Here is a 22,896-nt window from a genome sequence, read left to right as displayed (position 1 = left end):
CAACATGGTTGGAGAAAACATGACCTTGAGTTTTGAAGTGTTAAAGGATAATAACTTTTGTACTTGATACGTTCTTCAACTCTTGAAGCATCTTTGGTTCCCCTAGGAGCAAAGAAGCTTTTTGCTCCACCATTTCATTAAATGACTGTTTGGAAACAGTTTATTTAGCTGAAACTGGAAACTTTTTACTGAAAGTAATGTAAATAAAGCTAAAAGGTAGCTTAAATAGTACTGTGGGACTTATGAATAGTATCAAAAAATGCAATGAGACTCATGAATAGTAGCAAAAATAAGTTCAATAGTAGCAAAAATAAGTTCAATAGTAGCAAAAATAAGCACAATAGTAAAAAAAGCTAGCTTTTTAAGCCAATGCCAAATGCACGCTAAATTTATTTGGAATGATAAAATCAATGGCTGGAATCAGTGTTATATATGATGCATTTAGTCCATAGAAAGCACCATCATATGAGGCCTTTTCACTTCACCACTATGTTTTTTACAACATGGTGGTATAATTTCTGTGAGGATATGCGTTGTTATGTGTGTCCACTTGATGACACTGTATTTGAACGAGCTCTTTTACATAGAGTTATTCTATATTTTATTTTTTATTAAAATGTAAATCTTGGACTTTGATTGTACCTATGCATAGATATCAACTCATTTCTGTAACCCTTGCTCTGTACCTATTTTATGTATCAGGAAAGGAACAGTGACCATGCATCTAGCTGCAACCTGATTGAACCAGTTGGTGGAGCTGTAAGGCTTGAAGATGCTTGTTTAACAAGTAGGTTATCACGCAGAACTTCTAATCATTAAAATTTTTGTTGGTTTTGATTATTGGTTTACAACAAGTTACTTTCATGATTTACTTATATGGTAGTTTGACATTGGTTAAAATCTACTTGTTAAGTAGTTATTGAACTGTTTCCTACTTTCTGCATTCTTTAGTAAGTCAAATATTAAAGCAGTAGTAAGGAAAATGTGTTGGGCAGCCTAAGTCCTGTTGTCCAGGCTCAATTAGGACATTCAGGGCAGAAGGGCCAGGCTGTCAGCTGAAGTTCTCCTTTAATTAGGAGTAGAAAGAATTCATTTTGGCACCTCTTGGTGTTTCCAATAGAGACATCCAGGGTTCAAATTCCCCCCCCATCCCCCCCCCCCCAATTTTAACTATCAAATTATGAAGAAAAAAAAAGACTTAATTGCAATTGCACCATTTAAGTTTGGGTTTAATTTGATTTTGCCTCCTTTTGTTTAAAATTTTGGATTTTAGTCCCTAACGTTATATAGTGCTTTAAATTTAGTCCTTCCATTCATACTGATGAGGCGGTTGTTAAGTCACATGTGCTAGTTGGTCCAATCAATTCATGTCATGTCAATTAAACATATTACATGGGGGCTTCCAATTTGAATTTTCTATAATGAAAAACTTTCTTAAGTAATTATGTAAAATATGCCTAGTTTTGTCAAAGGTCCCAATCAGATGGACTTGAAAACAAATGCCTATGAAGTCAGTGTCTCATTGTTGCGCAAGTTGCTTTATCTGGTGGGGAGGTGAACTTGTCATTTTGTTTTTCACTTTCTCAGTGCAAAAGTTCTATAAAGATCTTGTGACTTCTTATAAAAGAAAAAAAGAAGAAGAAGAAGAAATTTCGCTACTTTGATATTTGCTAATGCAACATTGTTTTACATCCTCCTGGCTTGGTACTTGTGACAGGTGATTCAACCAACAATTGTCAACCAAGAAGGCCGATGAAGTTCATTCCCTATGTAACAAATTTAGTGGTTCACATCATACTAAAAATATTAGGATGTATATATCTAGTACTACCTTGGTTGGGGAGATTTTTTGCAGTGCAGCGTGCAGAAAATCATTTAGGTAACAATAGCACTTATAAAAAAAAAGAAGAAAATCATTTAGGTAACAATAGCGAACCCCAAAACAATAGAAAGCCCCAGCTTGTTGATTTAAGACCTCAAGAGCAGCATATTTCACGGTCAATCAAAGAGGACCCACTTTGGAAGAGGTTGCAGCAATTAGAAACCACGGTAAATGATCTGGTTAGCAAACCTACAAAAATTCCTCAAGAAAAGGACGATATGCTTCGGGAATCTCTGAGTCGTATCAAATCCATAGAATATGACTTACAGAAGACAAAGAAAGTAAATTATCCTTCTCTCCCAAACATGAATTGTTCTGAAAAATATAGTTCCTGTTCAACTAAGTTTCTTGTTTTTATTGTATTTGTCATCTTCATTTGTAGGCACTACTTGCAACTGCATCAAAGCAAGTGGAGCTTGCTGACTCACTGGAAAATTTAAAGGAGAACAGCTTAACAGTAAGTTCACATTTTCCTTGGAAAAATAAAATTGAGAACATTTATATTCAAACTCGCAAGCTAAAAGAAGTTTATGCAAGTAAGGAGCTTATGGAAGTTGAGCCAAAAGCTTCCTGAAGGGTAGATTTGTTTACTTGGCTCATAACTGGAGAATGATAATTTATTGTTGGCTTCATAAAACCTGAGAGGCACCTCAAGCAAGACTTGAGTTTGGGATGTCCTTGAACTTTTAATGTAAAAGATTAGGCAATATTAAACAAAGATGAACAATTAGAGTCCCCTACGAGGAGTGTTCATCAAACCCTGCCCCTTTTTTTCCTCACTTTGGACAGCTTACACTTGATTCTTATGGCTTTTGGCTATGGAGAGGATATTAATATTGAAATGATGATCTCCAAGGCTATGCAGCATTGTGGCAATCTTCACAAGGTAGATGGTTATACTATCTACCAGCTAAAGAATTTTGTTTTGTCCCATCAGTTTTCCAAAGATAACATGAAAGTTTGTGCATCTTTTACTTGGTTGTAGAAATTCAATAGTGGCCTACGGATATAAAGATAAATCTGACTATTTTTGGTACAAGCAACTTCAATTATTCAAGAGAAACCTTAAATCTGTATCTTATTATAATTGATAAGCTTTGGGAGGCTGGATTCATCAATACTTTCCTACCTTGTGTTTGCTTAAGATATAAAAGCATTTTACTGAATATGATTTCTTTTATCTTAGGTCCTAGTTATGATTCTAGTTTTGGACTATTTTTGAAAATTAACATTAGTTTAATATTTATCAGTTTGTTAAATTTTATTATGTTGATAGACCTGTGTAATTTGCTGTATGTTGTTCTTTTTTACTAATGTGTGATTGATTACGTGGTTGAATGCTTGTTTGAATCATTAAATAGCGTCCACATGCTGATGGGATTTATTTTTTGCCAATAGCAGGGGGCAAATTCTTGTTGGCCAAGAAATTATAAATGTTATGCCCCAGGAAGATGAATAAATTATTTTGAGAGACGGCTTTTCATGATGTCTTTTGACTCTGAAAAATGCAATAACTTCCTCATGCAAGATGAATAAGCAGATTTGGAAGGTTGTCATTTTTAGGTGACTATCTCTTCTACAATTTTTGATGTGAGATCGTCCTGTCTCTCGCTCTCTGCCTCTCATTAATGAATCTCCTCATTTGCATTTTTCTCAGGTTCTTTGAGTTGCCAGTTACCGGTTTATTCACCAAACAGAGGAAACCACAGGGTTATTTGAACCCATTCTTTTAGATAAGCATATGCAAATATGTCTCTGATCGTGTACATAGTACTATATATTTATTTTGTTACTCTCTTTTTGGACTGGTATACTGTATGATACTTGAACCTCACATTTATACCATACCAACTGCACATTTACAGAATCAGAGGCTGTGTGCTGCAACAATTTTCACCTGAGACCTTACTGTTGCATTATTTTAAATTATTTTTTATTTTTACTTTTGAAAATCTGACTCATCTTGGAATTTCTTATTTGATTTATTTGTACAGTGAGGTGCCATTGGAAGTTAGACTAATAATATTCTACAACACTCTAAAGGATGTGTTGATTGCAGAAAAAGAAGGGTGTTTAAGAAATGTGTCATCATAGATGTTCTTTGCGCTGATGGATGACTCATTCTATTTTTATTCTCTGAAATTGCAGTGATAAATTAGGAGACATTCACCCCCCCCCCCCCCCCTTAACAAGTACAAAAATCCTCCCAACCATCCCCTATTTTTGGTTCTAATCTAAAAGAGACTGATTATTCTTTTATTAGAATCAGAGCCTGAAGGAATCAATCTCGCTCTCTCATTCATTTGGTAGATAAGCCACTATTTTTTCATCCGTTACATAATGACTTCTGCAATATATTGAATTCGGGTAACCTCCTTTTTTAACTTTTTTTAAGAACCACTTAATCGCATATAACCACATAGTTCAGAGCATTTCTTTCTATTGTGCATATAGTATTTATTCTCATGAGGGACCGAACATTGCCATGAGGCTTTTTAACTAAATATCAATGTGTTTCTATTTATGGTCTGGAGTAATAATGGAATACATATTGAGCTTAAAGCCTCTTTTTTCCCCCCTTTATTGATATTTGCATTGTAGCCTGCAAATTGGACCTAAATAGGTATTTGTGCCTAGGAAACCAAACGCTAATAATGTTGTCTAATTGGAGATGCGGATTTAAAGAAATTAAAGGTGGGCGAAATTTTCCAACATGGCACTAGAATTAGATACAATCAATAGAAACCTGCAAAATCAAGCAGAGTGGAATTGGAGAAATTTTGTATAACCTAACTTTGATTCTAAATGGAGTGTATCTTATCATCAATGGTGAACCTAAAGGGATGTTTTGCTCTATGCATAGCACTAGCAGCATAACTCAAATTTTTAGGAAGCAAGGATAGAATTCAGTAACATTTGGCTTTCTATCAACTATAACTCCAATTTGAGAGAATGTAATGTGGTAAAGTCAAACGATGTCATTCACCTGTATTTCTCAGTGAAAGCACTTGGGAGTCAGCAATCACAAGTTTTTCTAATCGTGCAAGCTCATTAAGCATGGCAAGTGCTGCAGAGTCAAATGAGCTCTTCTTATCAGCTCTCGGATCTCCTGTGCACATAATAATCCCAGAGTTTGGTATGTGGATGCTAATTTGGGAAACAAAAATATTAAAACCTGTTCTTCTTTCAGGGCCTTCACCAATTTCAATTGGAGTTCTGTAGGAAGGAAAGGAGATAATAGTTAGGCCAAAACCAAAAGAATCAACGATACTGGAGTAATATATAGCTCATGATAAAGTTATAATAGCTATAACCACTGTTTTAAAAACCGGACTGGACCGGCTGGTCTGGCCGGTTCAACCGGTTAAAAGCATCAAAACCGGTCAAAAATCGGGAAAAACTGGTCAAAACAGAAAATTAAAAAAAAAAACAGTTTGATGTCCGGTTCGATTTTTAAAACCATGGCTATAACTATCTATCAATATTAGTCTTAAGACTACTTAAAACTTTTTATTGGATTAATATTTTGAAAATCTCACTATTAGATTACGTACTCCTTTCTTGATAACATACATGCCAACTTTGTTGATTAGATTCTATTTACTATCCAATTTATTCACTCATTTGATCAACTTGACATTTTGCAAATATGGATGGTATAAGGAAGCAATGCAATCTAATCGTGTATTTGTCCCCCCCAAAAAAAAAACTCTTCCAACGGGAAGTTATTAAGTCGCGTAGCATTGACAACAGTTACACCTCGTAAGTATAACTTGAACATAATCATAATATGCATATATGAAGCTAACCTTGATTTGTGTTCTGTTGGTTTGAATGTAGGCATTGGCCATTGCAGTCGTTTGCATATGTCATAAAGAGTGGTTCTGGGTCCTCCTTTTTCGAAGTTGATTGACTCAATAACTGCAAAAAGAACCTATTACAAAATTAGCCTGAAATTTTTTCCCACATTTTTTGAAGGGTAAGCTGGAATAAGGCAGGAAGACCACCGGGTCTTATTTTAAGAATTAAAGAGAGAGATAACTGCAAGGATCATGGCTTAGCTAATATTCTAGTGAAGAAATAAAGGATAAAACATACTCTAATCTCATAAATGGTCCTTTTAGATCACTATCTTCTGTGATCTTGTGGATCACTGACTTTTAACTATCAAAATGAGAAAAAGAAGAAAAAATGGCTCAGACCTGGGGTGGCAATATTGGGACTGCAGGTTTTCTTGGAACGGTCATGGCCTAGAGAAGCATCTGTAGTTGACTCTGCAGGCAATTGTGTTTCAGCCGTTATTTGCTTTGTTTGGATTATTGGCTCTGAAGAACCTTCGTTGGTTATTTTTCTGCAGCTATCAATATCGATGTCTTGGGATGATGAATTATTAGTATGACCAGGACAATCCATTCTCCTCTTGAAATCACACTGGGAGGCTAAAATTCCTTTGTTCTGTTGCATAAAGTTTTACAGCTTTAGTAAATATTGGTGATGACAAGTTAGACATTAATCTGATACATGCAGCATGTGGTCAGCAATCTGAGATATGTGACATTTACTCTTTTTCACCAAAGCATCTGGCAAACATCATCTAGAAATTAAAGTTATTTGTTTGGAGTTCTGGACTCTGCATTAAGAACAGAAATTTGATCTATGTGGGTTTCATATTATATTATATAAACCCTTAAATTCTAAATTGAATATCACAATACTCTCAATAACAACAACAATAACAACTGAGCATTAATCCTAAAATTTTAGGGTCGGTTATGTATTATTCTCCATAGACTAATTAGGGTTATCCATGTGTATTCTTTTTTGCCATTCTAATCTATCCAAAGTCATACTCTCTGCTACCTCCTTAATTGACATGTCTTTTTAACTACTTAAATGGATATTCTTGATAAAAGGGGGAAAAAAATTAAGTATTTCATTCTTTGCACAGGGTCTGGAAGTTCCTTTAAAAACAGCTTTGAAATTGATCTAACAAAAGATCAAGTGCGCTAAAAAGTTAATGCATTTTTGGAAAAAGAATACACACTCACACAGAAATATATGTATAAAAGCAGGTATTCAAATACTAGCATCCAGGCATAGATCACCAACAAACCTCAAGTTTCTTCAATACACTCTTAGCTGCTTGTCCTCTTGCAGCTTTTCGGTTCCTATGATATCCCTCCCCAATTAATAGCTCATCTTCAAGTTGTAACCTAATCTCAACATGCACAATTTCTCCCTCATTACATATTTCCTTTTTAAAGTACCCAAGAGAGTCACATAATTCATTCAGTTTACGCAAGGGATGCAGTACTAGATTATCTGGGGTCACAATTGGGGATAATAATGGCTTAAATATTCTCCACACATCGTCAAGATGAAGCTTGGTATCAATAAGCATAGCCCCTGCAATACTTTCCACCATGTCTCCAAGAGCCTGTAGCAGAATAAGAATGGTCACTTTAAACTCTTAATTGCAAAAATAAAGATGCATAACCACAAAGTGGCAATCCATAAAGAAGTATAACAGCCAAATAGCCTATGCAACTACTGGTGGTAAACCATTGGTCTCAAAAGCTTTAGCTGTCAAATATTGGGCCGACAATGAATATCAAGCTCACACATACTAGCTCTAACAACTACAATTTGTAAGAAATAAATTTTTTAAGTATATGATACATATGGCATGTGTTCAAATTTTACTTTTTAGACAAGTAGTGCAGTTCACTCTAAAGAAAGCAAAAATAGGCAGTATAAGAACTTACCTTTGGACATTTTGGTTCTTCGAGTGTCCTAGTGGTTTCAGTAGATTCAGTTAATGACCTCACATAATCTGCTATTTGACAAAGAAGTAACCCAGAGCAATGTCGAAGGTGTGGTTGAATGTTTTTTCTGACTGCAGCTTGAGCAAAGTTTTCATTGCTAACTGCAGCTCCACGCAAGTCAGTCAACTTGCCTGGATCAATATCTTTGTGGCTTTGATAGAGATGCCAGGTAATTAGCAGATCCAATACTGAGTCCCCAAGAAATTCCAGCCTCTGTTAAAAATTCACAATGTTATAAAAGATACTTCTTACGGAATTTCATAGAGACAGAAAATCCTGCATCTACATCATCTTGTTTTCACTTTTACATATCCCACACAGAGAGAGAGAGAGAGAGAGAAAGAGAGAGAGAGAGAGGGCATGCAAGCTTTTACATTCTAAAGTATAGTTGAATGTATGTGTATATAAATTCAACTGTACTTTAGAATGTGAAAGCTTGCATATTATCAACTAAAAACTCTCTGAAACATTAGTGTATCAGACATCTATAGAGTTGTTTTAAACCTATTAGATGTCCTTCTGCTTGCTCTAGATTAAAAGCGACAGAAAGAGAGCAAATTCAATCAAATACAAAGTCTTGCAGAGACTTCATTGCTACCTGGTAACAGTAGCCAACTCCTGCTTCTTGCTCAGATGTATGTGTTATGGCCTCCTGTAACAGACCCTTGGTGGAAAATATATACCCAAGCTTTGACTCTAGAGTTTCAATCTCATTAGTTTTTGGGATGTAAAAATGTAGAGATGCTCTTGTAATGGCTTCAAGTACTGATGTAGGCTCAAGTTCAGCATCAATTCCAAGCCACTTAATCATGTGAAGTGCAGCAACCAATCCACCACCAACATAGTATGCTCCGATGAGTGCCTCAACACAATCAGCTACTGTTTTTGAAGTCATCCATCTGTGACCTCTATCACAGCAAACTCCAACTTTAACTTTCATGTCTACAGTTTGGAATTGGGCATCCAAGGGCACTTCTAAGACATCCACACCGCATTCACAAGGAACAGGATGTATAGAACGGTGTCCTGGAGCAACCCAACGACGTGGATCAAATGCACTATCTCGTATATAACCCTAACAAATAAGAAATAACCTCATTTCAATTGCTCAGGAAATTATGTTGAATATAAGTAAACAATCAAGAGTGAATTTATACAGAGGATAAAAGGATGTTGTGTGAGACAACTAGGTATTTTGAAATCAGAAAACCATTAAGCCTGATAAATTACCACTCCCTTCACGTGCACATGGGAATTTTTACTTTTAAAGTGGGAGTAAGAAGAATGGAGACATGCTTTGAACTCGGAATCACCTGCTCTGATATTATGATAAATGACTACTTATCCCTAAAGTTTAAGCTATTAGGAAATTGTGATTTAATCATTTAACAATTATTCTAATGGAGCCCAATGTAGAATCCAATATATAGTGAAAGAAGGGTGGCAAAGCAGGATATGAACATAATATGTTGGAAATGGAGGATACTAAAAGGATATGTACACTTGGTAATATATACATGTTAGATATTCCAAAATTCCAAACATGTTTACAAAACAACAATATCATTTACCCAAAGCAAGAAATTCAAATACAAACATGATGCTGATTAGCAGAAAAAGTAAAAATGCCATTTCAAAAGGTTTTAGAACAGGAAAGGTACTGTACCATCATGCACCCAATGATATCACTTATAGATGTGTGTGCATGTGTGTTTAGAGCTTGTCTCAATATCATTGGAAAACATCCATAAAGGATAGAATGTCTAAAAAGAGAGATTATAAAAATGTCTGAAATAGATATGTTAGATGGCAACAAAGTCATTGGACATATTATCAAACGTTTGAGGGAGAAAATCCTTCAAATTGGTCAAGACAGGGGTCAAGAACCCCATTTGTAATGGAGATGTTGTCAACCTTCAGAAGGCTGAAATTGGACGTTCCAAATTTGCGGGAGAAAATCCTTCAAATTACATATACAAGGCTAATCAAAATTTCAACTGCTACAACACTTCTTCTCACCAAATTATTTCAATGGCTTCTTTCTACATGGAGAAAGAAGCCTCAGTATGGTTTCAACAATTATGAGACAAATATGACTTCATAGAGAGTGGACAGGACTGTCAAGTGAACGGAATGTCAATCCAAGCATAAAAGACAGAGTTGGTTGATAAAAAATAAGTTGAAGATTTTTAGGTGCAGAAATTTCAATCCAAGGGTCATTCCAAGCAGTCAACCCAAGTTTCTAAGTTTGTCTACACCATGAACCTAAGACATGGACCACAGTATTTCTGGTTTGTTTCAATTTAACTTCCAGAGTCATATTGTTGACAGAAATGCAGAGAGACTCCTATGATAGGGTTCATAGCTTACGAAAATTTAGCGGGGAAACATGAGCATAGGTAACAGAAGATAGTAGGACAACTAAACAAGTATAGTAAGAAAGCACAAGAATGAATTGGTAATATGTTCTTTTTTCTTTTATTACTTGTTAGTTCCAAAAGTGAACAAAGAAAATTGGTAACAATACTGTGAATATTGACAAGATATAGCATCCAATTTGAAGGGTAGTTGATAATACAAATTTCCATGTCACACTAGTCCCAAATTTATCCCCTTCCTTCCCCTGACTGGGGACATCTACCTTCTCATTCTCTCATCAAGAGCTTTTTTTTTTTTTTTTTTTTTTTTAATTTCATTAAAAAAAAAAGAAGATGTTTCAAGCGTATCACTTCTATATGTGCAGGGGTCGGGGGAAGTAAAAAGAAAAACTGACAGTATACAATTAAATATAAATTGATAGAGTGCATATAGTTTTGATTGAAGAAAGGAGAGGGAGTTTTAGATTATAGGATGCACCTCAGAGTAAATATATATTTTATTTTAAAAATTTGGACATGACAATTGCTGATTAATTAAAGGAATCTAAGCAAAAGATAAGTATAATGCCAGGTACCTGTAATTTGTGATCAGTTCCTAATTTATGTAGGTTTGAATTGCAAATAGCCCATGAGCGGCGAGCAGTTAATTGTCCTTCATGTTTTTCTGGATATTTAAGAAATAGGTGGCAACTCACAGCATACTTTAGAACCGAATCCCCAAGCAATTCCAGACGCTCCATTGAAAAACTTTCACAACATCTTAGTGTTGTCAGTGCTTCCAGAATCTAATCACAAAAATGTTAATTAGATCATCATAACACTGAATGATTCATTAGAAGTTAGATAAGTCAAGTCAATATATCAATCCAACAATAGGACAAACCAATGAGCTTGAAATTTGAAAGTCACTAGAGGGACAACTGATCTCTCCTCTAAGCTGGCTGGCTAACATCAGAGATTCCAGACGGTGCATCAACGCTGGTAGCAGGTAAAATGATCTTAAAACGTTCACCGAAACATTGATGTAGACTAAAATCTCAGGTGGCACAAAAACATGAATTTGTGTCTTTTCATTAACTAGGCCATCACAAGAAGAAGTACCTGTGCAGTGAAAAGAAAATATTATATAAAGTGTGACTGTAGTGTAAAATCAGATTTTTTATATATATAAAAAAAAAAGATATGTAAACAAAGTTGTAATCATTACCCAACTTAATTTTCTATTACAGTTAGATGCCGAGAATATAAACTAATCGGCACCTTCTTTCATGTGTGAGTCTATCTACATGAGCCTTAATTAGCCTTATGAACTATTCTGGTGTAGTGGTGCCTAAGACTAAGTCCCCTCGTTTTACTCTTACAAAGGATGCATCAGCCAGATTTTGATTTTATTAATAGTTTACCTTTGCCAACATCTGAATTCTAACTCCCCCTCCCCCACCCCCCAACCCTTCCCAAAAAAAAAAAACCATCTGAGAGAACTGGGCATTTTTTGTTGCAAGAAAAAAAAAAGCCAGACAGCTGTGGCTATGAAGAGTCAGCAACAGGGCTGCAAAATGGATGCTGATAATATGAGATTTGGTCATGACTGTGGTGGAGAATGTGTGTGAAATATTTTCGTTCATATTCAAAAGGTTTCAAGAATGACATAAGGTAAGGCCTTTCTAGTATGTATGGGATAACTAAAAGGAAGTCTCCCTCTATATAGATCAAGACCAACTTATGCTCACGAATCATAATCATAATCTCAAAACTAAGAAATATTACAAGGAGAACTAGTGCAAAAGTTTCATGAAAAGATTATAGACCTGATTGAAACTAAAGATAATGTGTAGATTGCAAAATACACAAGAAAAATGATTACAACAGATTTCAAGAATGCAAATAAACAAACCTCACCATTAAAATTCTTGAGAAGGTTGTGTGGGTTATGACTTTGCTTCAACCGTAACAAAGGCTGTTCCGGGTACATAAGTGCAATTCCATACCTGATCAGGGTTCATATTATATGCAAACATAAAATATCCAGGCAAATACATAGGCCAATAAATGCAAAACAAAAGACAGGATAATAAATCACCTACTTCTTGTGGAAGTAGTCGGTAAAAGTATTATAATCTGATAAAACCCCATTAGGCATCTGTTCAAAAGAAGTCTCAGCAGATGTATCACCCACAAAATGACTATTAGCCGATGAATTACTCACAACTTCAATGATGGAGTAGATTCTTCCGGTGTGAATAGCCAACACTACCATATCTTTAAGATCGTTTACATTGACTGAACAATTAGCAAAGTTGATTATGTTGGCATCCCATTTTGTTTGAGATAAATTAATCCTACATGGTGATGAATTTTCTCTATTACCATTATAATGATGAGAACCCAGAAAGGAGTTTTTCTTCAAAAATTCTACTACAGAAGCAGCAGACTTGATTCCCGTCCAATTGATTCTCAAATTTTCATGAATTGAAGTGTTCAATGTGTCAAGTGGCAGAAGCAAATACATGCACGATGGGCTCCACAGTAAAGTTGTTTCATGCTGAAGTAGGAATTCTCTCTTTGTTCCAGCTGATTCAGATCCAACAAACAATCTCCCATACAAACCATTAAAGAAAAATTCCTGAAAGCGCTTTGCTTTCGTCATCTGGTGAAAAATACAGACAACAAATGCATTCACACAAGCATCATATGTAGCAATTTAACCCCCTTTCCTTCCCCTCTCCCCCCCCCCCCCCCCACACACACACACACAAAAAAGACCACAAATGCATTCACACAAGCTTTATTTGTACCTGTTCTGCATCCAAATGCACTTGCCCACAAGAAGAAACACTAGACTTAACCATCCTTGAGACCAAGTAAAGATCCAATTTCACATTTCCCACATCATCATCAAGCCTTGAATCGATTAGAAGAACAAATCCAGAATAAATCTCATCAATAATAGTACAGGAGAAGTCAAATTTATAGGCCTGAAATATGGTGCCATCAAGTGTTTCACTCCAAGTTCCAGATAATGCATGGATACTAGTTAATCCATGCAATTCCTTCCTTTTAGTTGTTCCTTCAAACACCACAAAGGAAAAAGGAAAAAGAAAAGGGAAATACAAAATGCCTCAGCACTTACATATGAAAAAAAATATCAGGATGTAAACAGACAAACAAAAAATCCACATTTATATATATGAAATAACTAAAGTATCAAGCACCATGCAATGCTAACTTCAGCAGTTAATCAAAAGTAGACAGAAAGAAACTTACATAATCAATAGTATCCTCTCATGAAGGACATGGTAATGTTACTAAAGCACATAATATGTAATGCATGAGCAGAAACTTTTATATATGCTTATCCTTTATCAGTTTTCTGGACAAGTATATCATAGGATTGCAAGCAATAGCATTTTCCATGGATATTTTCATTATTGCTATAGATATTCTGGTCTTCTGAACTGTGTTAGATTAAAATTCAAGATATTTGCTACTATATTTATTACCTAGGGATTGAAAACTATATGCTTGTAATGCAAATCATACCAAACAAATAGTATGTTCATAAAAATGCATACCGGCACCCAAAGCTGAGTCCTTGCAATTTATATTGAGATCATTTGCTGAAGGCTCTTCTATGGAAGGTTGAAGGTGATCATTCAAAGCACCCATTTGATGCAGCTTCTTGCATGCTTCCAAGCATGCGAGTTGCTTGGATATTTGAGAATTACTGCTCAAGGGGCCAACTATAGTTTGAAAGGCCGCACTAGGAGGTAAAATTAATTTACACTCATAAAACCCATTGGAAATTGAAAACTGAAAATTTGGCTTTGGAGTGTAGTACCTATTTATATAGAAACCAATTAATATGAAAGAAGTCGCTTAATGTTTCAGGAAATGGATAGTAAACACATATTGTATATGACTACTGTTGAATAACTGTCAAGGATCACATAAGCATACCTATCACCAGGGAGCTTTGCACAATATCGATGTATGAGACTGACACTAGAATCTGAACTAACTGATGCTCCAGTTGCATTGACAAAATATGCATTTGTTTCCCCAATTCTACAAGGTTTCAAACTGCATGAATCAGGGTCTCTATTTAATGCTGTGTTTTTCATCGAATACTCACTTTTTATGATGTCAAATAGTTGATTCCTTTGTTTCACGTTTCCCCTGTAAACCAATGTAAAATTTAACTATATAGTATACAGTAGAGAACACAGACAAACATTAAGAATGCTGAAGACGAAATCTTCAACATTTACAAGAAATACACACACAAACAAGAAAGAGAAGGCTTCACCTTTCAAGCATTATAATAAATAAAGAATCATTTTGTCGAGCTCGTCCACGAGACTGAACATAACTCCGGACTGTTTTGGGCATATCAAAACGTATCACACAGGAGCAGTCTGGTAAATGAATCCCCTCCTCAACTACATCAGTAGTTAATAATAGATTGACCTATATAGAAGGGTTACTCATTGATTATTTAGGATTAAAAATACCAAAGCTCTCCAATAAGTCAGTTTCCATGATGTAAAAGGTCAGATACCTTTCCAGAGCGAAATGATTCCAAAATTTCTTTTTGCATTTTTGGTGCCAGTGAATCATTTGATGTATTACTTCCAGTTAAATATGAAACAGTAAAATGAGACAAACCGGTAACTTTCTTCACAAATCTTTCAATAACTTTAGCTGTAACAATTCTATCAACAAAGATAAGGCATGGTACATGGCTAGCTCCTCTGCAACAACAAAACATAAAGGTAAATTGACTTTGTAATGTTTTGAATACTACTAGAGTGGTAAAGTTGTTCTATTACTTCTTATCCCCCCTCATCTCCTCCCCCCCCCCACCCCCCAAAAAAAAAAAGTTGTTATATTACCCAAATGATAGGAAAATTTGAAGCAGTTCATGCAGTTTTGGAGATATGTAGCCAAAATGAACTGCTTTAGTATGGTCAAGTCCAACATCCAAAAAATTTTCATTGCCTGAGAAGTCAAAAAAGAAATAACATTTGTAATTAACACTTCAAGCAAAACTAAATCAAATGGCTATAGATAGTGCATCAGGCAAATAACATCATATAGCAGCATATGCTCACCAGCATAACACTATCAGGTAAGAACAAAACTAACAATAGATAAATTCCAAAAAATAAAAGCATTATCAATAAGAACATCTGTTATTACATTAAAAAAATAAAAGGCCTGAGCAGGTGATTGCAGCAATATAACATTAGTGCAGATGATGCTTCTCCAATTCCTCAATGACAGTGACAATGAATGCACTTACTTAAAATTTTGCAAGTGCATACTCTTCAAAGCAGACACTCCAAAAAAAATGTCAACAAGAAAAAAATGTTTTATTATGAAAATATGCATTTACCAATGTAATGATAGCTATCATCGAAATGCTTTAACATGGCTGGCAGAACTCTATGCGACACTGTAATTGATAATGTAGATGCCGCATCAATGAAAGTAGTAAGATTGTGTATGTTAAGCGGTAATAAGTAAGCAGAAAATACGACACTATGAGATCAAGGCTCATCCCCATGCTGGTCATACATATATCTAAACATATGGTGTGTATGTACGTGCCTATGTGTTGCTCTCGCTAGATTTAGAATTTTAGAGCACAAATTATTGAAAAGCTTTGGCCAAATTCAAACAGGACAAACTAAAACGATGCACAATAAACTAGAAGAACAGAAAAATAAAGATAAGGGGACCTAGGAAAGTACAGCTAATGTGTTATGATCCAAGTGTCCCACATGTCTTAAGTGCAAGTTTAACTATGTGTTTATAAGCTCTTGGACACTCTCTCCTTGCAAACAAGTTTTCAAGGGTGAGTTCTATCCATAGGTTTGTATCATAATGCCACAATCATGAGCAAAGTCAATGGCATAGGCATTTGGGCCAACCCATTTCAATATCTAAAACAGTCCAGTACTACAAGCTTGCAATTTCTTAAACACTCCCAAAGGTTGGTCTAATACGAATCATACATATCCTACTTGAAACTCCAAAGGTAAACTTCACTTTGGTGTCTATCAAATGCCACAAGGTCTTCCAAAAATAAGTTATGAGGTGAACATCCCTATCCGACATTGTTGTCTTGGGAAGACCATATATTTTGACAATCTCATCAAAGTAGAGCTCAGATACCAAATTTGATGCAAGACAAACTATAACGATGCCCTATAAAGTAGAAGAATAGGAAATTGAAGATAGGGGACCTAGGAGTTAGCATCTACCTGCTTAGAGTTAGCACCAAGCAAGGGCAAACCTCTAAGAGTCAGCACCTATGGTTAGTTGGAGTTGATAACGTACCACTGAAAATAATAATAAAAGAAAGTTTATTATCAATCAGAATCTGTCTTAGGAGACTGAACTTAGGGTTTCTTAAATAGGGTGCCAAAACCTTACTTTGCTTGCAAGGAAGAAATTAAACTCCTAAACTAGCGAGGAAAAACAAATAACAAGATACTCAAAAGAAATCATAATTATTATATGATTGGGCTTTGTAAGTATCAGGCCCAATTATTCGTAGGCTTCATCCATAAGGCCAAAGGTTGGGCCATCTTCTTTTTACATTTATGCCCACAGGTCTATATAATTGGAGGTCTAATCTTGTGTTTACACCACTAATGTTGGAATCTATCCACTATCCAGTGCTATCTAAATGACGTGTCCATGAGAGTTTTAGATTTGCATGTTACTGAAATACTAAACAATATGATGGAATAAATGGGAAAATCTTCCACTTCAAGATCATGTCGGGAATCTTGAATTTTTTGGTTAAGAATCTTATGGAAACATCTCAAATCACCATTCCACTCTTGTGCATGCACCTTAATTGGGCAAAGAGATGAGGAAGAACAAATTCGGTTTGCAATTGTGAAATTATAAGAATGTTAGTAACAGAACAAAATTACAAGAATGTTAATAACAGATGTGGATAAAAGGATTTTGGGGAATTTGGGCTATTGAAAGGGAAGTCCAGATTTTTAGACCTTAAAACAAAGAATGTATGGTTTGGAAGCACCAGAAGTTTAGTTTCTATCATTAGGAAAACCATTACAAACAAGATTGGAATATGGATTGGAAGAAAAAGAAGTACCAAAACAGGCAAAGAAGTGTGACAGTAGGCTCACTTCTACTAAAACAACAAAATAAATTTTCTCAACACTGAACTTGCAACCATTTGCAGAAGAAACTAGAAAGATGATTGAAGAATACATAAACATCATTATTACCTAAGTTCAATGTCCCACTGTTGAAGAATACTTTATGAATGGAATGATATCCCAATGTGGATTCAGTGATATTGTGACAAGATTAGAGGACAGAGGAGGACTGAAAACTCCAAGTGACTTTGAAGCTGAAAGTAGAAACTTAAAAGTTTTGTCCCCCCTTTTTATTGGTGTGCCCAAGTAGAGAAAAATTATACAAGTTTTAGCACAATGTAAGAGAGGTATTTGTATGTTAATCACAAAAAATATATATAAAACAAAGCACTGATAAAGATGGTTTGAATCCAATCTGAACTCATCTAATATCTCGTCTGGATTAGAAAGGATATAGACTACTACTATATAATTCATTTATGGTGTTCAATGGCAGGAAATACCATTAACAATAAGGAAGGTTATCATAAAAACAGCAAAGAAAGTACTTTCTAAGTATTTCTAGGTTAAATAATTATAAATTTCCCATTTTTCCTAATGAAATGGAAATTTTTAAAATGAAAAATTGTTAAATGATTCCCCAAATGTAGATTATTGCTAAACATCAAGAAATCAACAATAACTGATGGCTGATAGAGAGATTGAAAATTACTGACAAAGAATGGCAACACCCAAATAAAAATTAATTAAGGAAAAAAACAAATGAAACAGACAAGACATGTCAACAACCATAATTACAGGAAAAGGAAACAAAAGCAGCTTGTTGTGGATTATGAAATGCATCATTAATATATATATCAAGATAAGAACACAACAATAAAGAAAAAAGAAAAAAGATCAAATTGTTGGTACTGTAAAGAATGGACTATAATAGAAAGCGATTGTATAATGGCATACCAAGTGGAAAAAGCTCCCCAATTATGCATTGGACTTCCTCAAGAAAATATTTACACTCTAGGGAAATTTCTCTATAAACCTCAAAATCTTCTTGGGCGGTAGGGGCATTCTCTAGACAAACTTTAACAGCCTACAATGAAAGTAACATTATATAGAAGTATCAAATCAGAACCAAAAGGAAAGACCACAAGATAATGAAAACCGAAGCAGTGCAAGGGAGCTTTCACCTGTAACCATAATACAGTTATTTAACAGTAAATGCTTTATCTTGGAGAATTAGAATAGACAGTTTCTTCACACAAGGATGGACTTAAGCATGATGGGAGGAAACTAACAAAGTTTGTTTAGTTAGTAAGAAACTATGACATATAATAATTAAAAATACCAACCAAAAATTCATTCTCATGAATTTTATTCAAGACAACTTGTTTACCAAAGTTAATTTTACGGTAATTGATGTGTTTCTCTGTGTATATAAACAGTAATTCATAGGCTGATAATTTTGTGACTAACACAAGTTGGATTTCTTAAAGTAAATATGAGGGTCTCTATGGAGAGCACATTCTGAGAGTAAAATTATACCTCATAAGCACATATTGGACCTAGATCATCAAGGCAGTACAAAATCTTTGCAAGATCATTGGACAACCTCTTTCGCAGCGTCTTGAGTTTTTCATCAATGTCTTTGTAGTGACTATGCTTTGACCCGGGTAACTTTAACAATAAAGCATCAAACTGTCCATGGAATAAATTTGTTTAGTTCTCTCACTTTAGCACACAAAGTTAAAAGCAGCAAAGAATGATGTGTTTGAGTGTAAACAAGCATGCATGCTTGTGTGTCTGTGTATGTTTTTGTACATATATGCATGCATCTACATATAACATGATCGTGGAATACCTTAGACCATGAGGCTTCCAACTTTTCTTTCAAATTCAAGCTGGGAAACCATGCTTGGTCATAAAATATACAAGTTTCTTTTGCAGAAGGAACATATACTTCCATCTCTTTTCTGTCATCAGTAGTATATATCTGCAGCAGCATATTTCAATATATTTATGTGTGAATGATGGAGATTAGTCCCATGATCAATGTAGAGTGTTACAATCATTAAAATCTTTATGTACCTGGGAATCCAGGATGCTCTCAAGTTCTGACAATTGACACTCACAATCAATGGTGGATGAGACACCTGATGCACAGGGTTGCATATACTTACATTAAAATATGTGATATACCATTAGGCCTGGATAAGACAAACTTGGTAATGAATATGCAAAGAACGACCCATGAAAAATAAGGTCAAATTATGTCTCACAAAGTATAACAAGAAGGAGCAAATTTGTAAACAATGTTGAAATTAAGATGGAAAGGAGTTTACCACTAAGAATCATTCTCTTTAGGATCCCATGATTATTCAGATGATGAGCAAACTATGAGAAGACTAGCTTACTACTGGAAAACTATACACATCAGGTATATCCAGTAGTACCTCCAACAATACCCACAGTTTTTAAATCTAATAATTTAAACTGTCAGATGTTTCTATCAACTTATAAATGTACTTACTGATATGAAACCATTATAACGTAAACATTGGTATTGACTTAATGATAATAAGCGTATAAAAAGTAATTATGGGTTTTTACCAGAGTTTGGATTAAATTTGCAAGGGGGATTACTGTATATTTCCACTAAAAAATTGTAGCATAAAGTTCAATAGATCTAAAACAGAAGCAATGTGCAATCAACTAAAATCCTTAGCAGATTTAATGGACCTTTACATTCTAGAGAGCTAGTTAGAATTTTAGAAAGAGCAGGTTGAGAAGGTTGAACAAGGAGTGTGATTAAGTGAATTTTAGTAATTGTCAATACTATGTAATAGGAAAACAAATATGGGTGAAGGTCTGTCATAATAAGAGGGCATAGCACTTGATTAGTAACTACTGCTAGAGTATCTTAAGGAATGGCAGAATGAGGATTATTGTTATCAAGCCATATGCTACCAGAGGCATGAACTGATTATCTCAACAAGTGCCAAGCAATCTTCCTCTAAATCTGCATCACTGATGAAGGCTAAATACAATGTAGACAGACTAATACTCAACATTTAACAAGAAATTCAGAATTGTTAAGCGCACCTAACAAACTTTTCAACTTCAGATTCAAAGCTTCAAACCTCAACAATTGAAAAATGAGAGAAAAATTGCCAAGAAATATCAATGGAAGCAATAGAAATTAAGGATCTAAAAAGCATGCAGAAACAGCAATATCATACCTTTTCTAATTACAGGTGATGCTGTCATCCCAAAAATCTTTGGCTTCTCACTAGATTTGTGATAAAATTCCTTCATCATAACAAGATAGTAATCATTCAGGCGCTAGCTGATCACATACATAAATACATACATACATACATACATGTTAATAGGGTTATGTTCAAGTTCCTCCCCTCAACAACTTTATATTATATTAATTGTCAACTATTGCACCTTTGGATCACATGTTCTCTCTATGCGTATCATGCGTAACAAATATCATTTCAATCAGGTGTTGTTTACTTTCCAATCTATAAAGTCATGCATTTAGTTTATTTTAAAATAATAACCAGCACTTAAATTTGGAACAATTTATAGATGAGATGGTTTTTAATTTCAAATCACTTGATATTTAAAGAGGATGACAAGTATGAGAAAAAATAAAGGTAACCCAACAGTAGCTTTAAAGATATACTTAACCAATAAAAATGTTGAGTGGTGTAACATAAACCAAAAATTACACCATATATAAACTGAACCAAACCCATATGTGTACTTGTGTAAAGAAAATGAAAGTGAAAGTGATGTATGATGAATTACAACAAAGACAATGGAAGAGTTCCTGGAGACAAAAGTTATCAACCTTCATTATTTTTGTATAAGGATGGTTTCCAGTAGCATGATGGCATTCGTCAAAAATCAGCAAGCGTACTTTTTCTAGACTGACAAATGCCTTTCTCAAGGCATCCAAGAGAATCTGGGGTGTCATAACCAATACCTATATGATAAGAAGAAAAGATATAGATCAATTATAAACTTGAGAATACTCAGTTCTATCTGGGATTCCAGGAAATGATATTTATACATGAAGAATGATTCAAGAAAGATTTCTTGAAAATAGCATTACAAGTAAATCGAGAAATATTCATACATTATTGTGAGGTAACATAAGAATATTGATTTAGAATCTCAACATTTTGAATTTATCTACAAGTGGAGCATGACAAGTGATAAATGCTCATAAAACATCTTCAAATAGCTTGTTATTCTAAATTTATCACAAATTTTTACTGCTTTCATCTAACAGCATCTCATATTGATTTGTTAGTACATAACCAAAAAACTTAGATATGGAAAGGAAAATAACCATGTACTTTTGAAATACGAAATAAGTTCTTCAAAGTTGACACTCTGCTCATTGCTCTTCTTTATTTAATCTTTGAGTCAATCAATACAACATCTTCATGACCTTATCCAGTTATCCAGAAGACCAGGATTTCTAACTATTGAAAACTTGCTAGATAACCATGGTTTGTTTCTTCTTGGCTATTCATTCAAATGTTGGCTTGATTAGCCAGTGCAAGTTTCCCATTTAAGATTTTGATTTTTTTTTTTAATGTTGTTAACATGGATGCATTGCAGTAAGTTGGCTCTCGAAACCAAAATTATGAAACCCCATAAAGCCAAAACTTTTGGATACCAACATTCCACACAGAATTGGAGATTCAGTTAGATAACCATAGATAGATTATGTATACATGCACCAATAATTCTTCTTCTTCTTCTTCTTCTTTTGATTATCAAAAATAATAATTCTTCTTTTGGCAACATATACAATGACACTAGAGTAGAGGGATCATTGACATTATTATCATTATTTTGATGGTGTAAGAATCAAACTTACATCATGCTCATTAATTTCCTTTTCCCAGCGCATTAAGTTCCATTCATCAACCCCCTTGTCTCCATAGTACTCTTCCACCTCAAAATCCGTATAATTCTTAATTACACCAAATTGCTGCATCCACAAAACCCGCTTGTTTCAGCATGAAAATGAATCAATTAGCCATAAATTATATTATTTCCTTTTTGCAACAAAGATATATTTTTCATTAATTACTTACTTTATTAGTTGAAGGTTCAAAGAAATCAATAGGGATAAAATATTGAGAGAAGGATGGGTGGGGGACAATAATATTTGAAATCAAGGGAAGTGCCAAAAAGGAAGCAAAATGAAAGGAGGCGAAACCAAAAGAACTTGCCTGATGAACAAGATGAACAGTGGGAGCCAAGAAAATGATCTTCTTATGGTCAGTGCAAAAGTTGATATCTTGACCAGCGTGTTTGATGAGCATGACAGCTATTATAGTCTTCCCAGCACCAGTCTTCAACACTGCTATTGTGTTCCGCCTCTTTGCAACTTCAAACACTTCTTCTTGATACCTGTCCACATGAAAATACACATGCACATATGTGCATATGAACATACTAGTAAAATTCACCACCTTTCACCTCATCAAAATATATTTGGATGAAAAAAAAAAAGAAAAAAAAAAAAGAGAAGAGAAATGAAAAAACCTTCTAGGAAAGAAGTGCCTGGAATTGTGGGAAATTGGTGATTCTTGAGGAGAATGATCAAGAAGAGCATTGATAAGACTTGTTTCAGTGTTGGAGGCCAT

At 34.6% G+C, this 22,896-nt stretch overlaps 1 protein-coding gene across 1 annotated transcript; it reads right to left on the bottom strand.

Moving 5' to 3' along the window:
* On the bottom strand, positions 1-22,896 carry LOC142620840 (endoribonuclease Dicer homolog 3-like). Its single transcript, XM_075794139.1, has 26 exons — positions 22,796-22,896; positions 22,480-22,660; positions 22,122-22,235; positions 21,081-21,215; positions 20,458-20,527; positions 19,307-19,371; positions 19,080-19,211; positions 18,764-18,916; positions 18,182-18,311; positions 14,978-15,083; positions 14,644-14,836; positions 14,392-14,552; positions 14,043-14,261; positions 13,658-13,923; positions 12,881-13,152; positions 12,170-12,732; positions 11,985-12,073; positions 10,969-11,186; positions 10,661-10,870; positions 8,306-8,782; positions 7,648-7,920; positions 6,996-7,319; positions 6,085-6,337; positions 5,692-5,803; positions 4,869-5,098; positions 1-145 (listed from the first exon to the last, which is right to left on the bottom strand). Exons 1-26 carry the CDS (start codon positions 22,894-22,896, stop codon positions 138-140), a joined length of 5,055 nt encoding a protein of 1,684 aa, XP_075650254.1. The 3' UTR covers positions 1-137.

Source organism: Castanea sativa, chromosome 12 (genome assembly GCF_040712315.1).
Source record: "Castanea sativa cultivar Marrone di Chiusa Pesio chromosome 12, ASM4071231v1".
NCBI lineage: Eukaryota > Viridiplantae > Streptophyta > Magnoliopsida > Fagales > Fagaceae > Castanea > Castanea sativa.
This window is presented reverse-complemented; position numbering and strand designations above follow the sequence as displayed.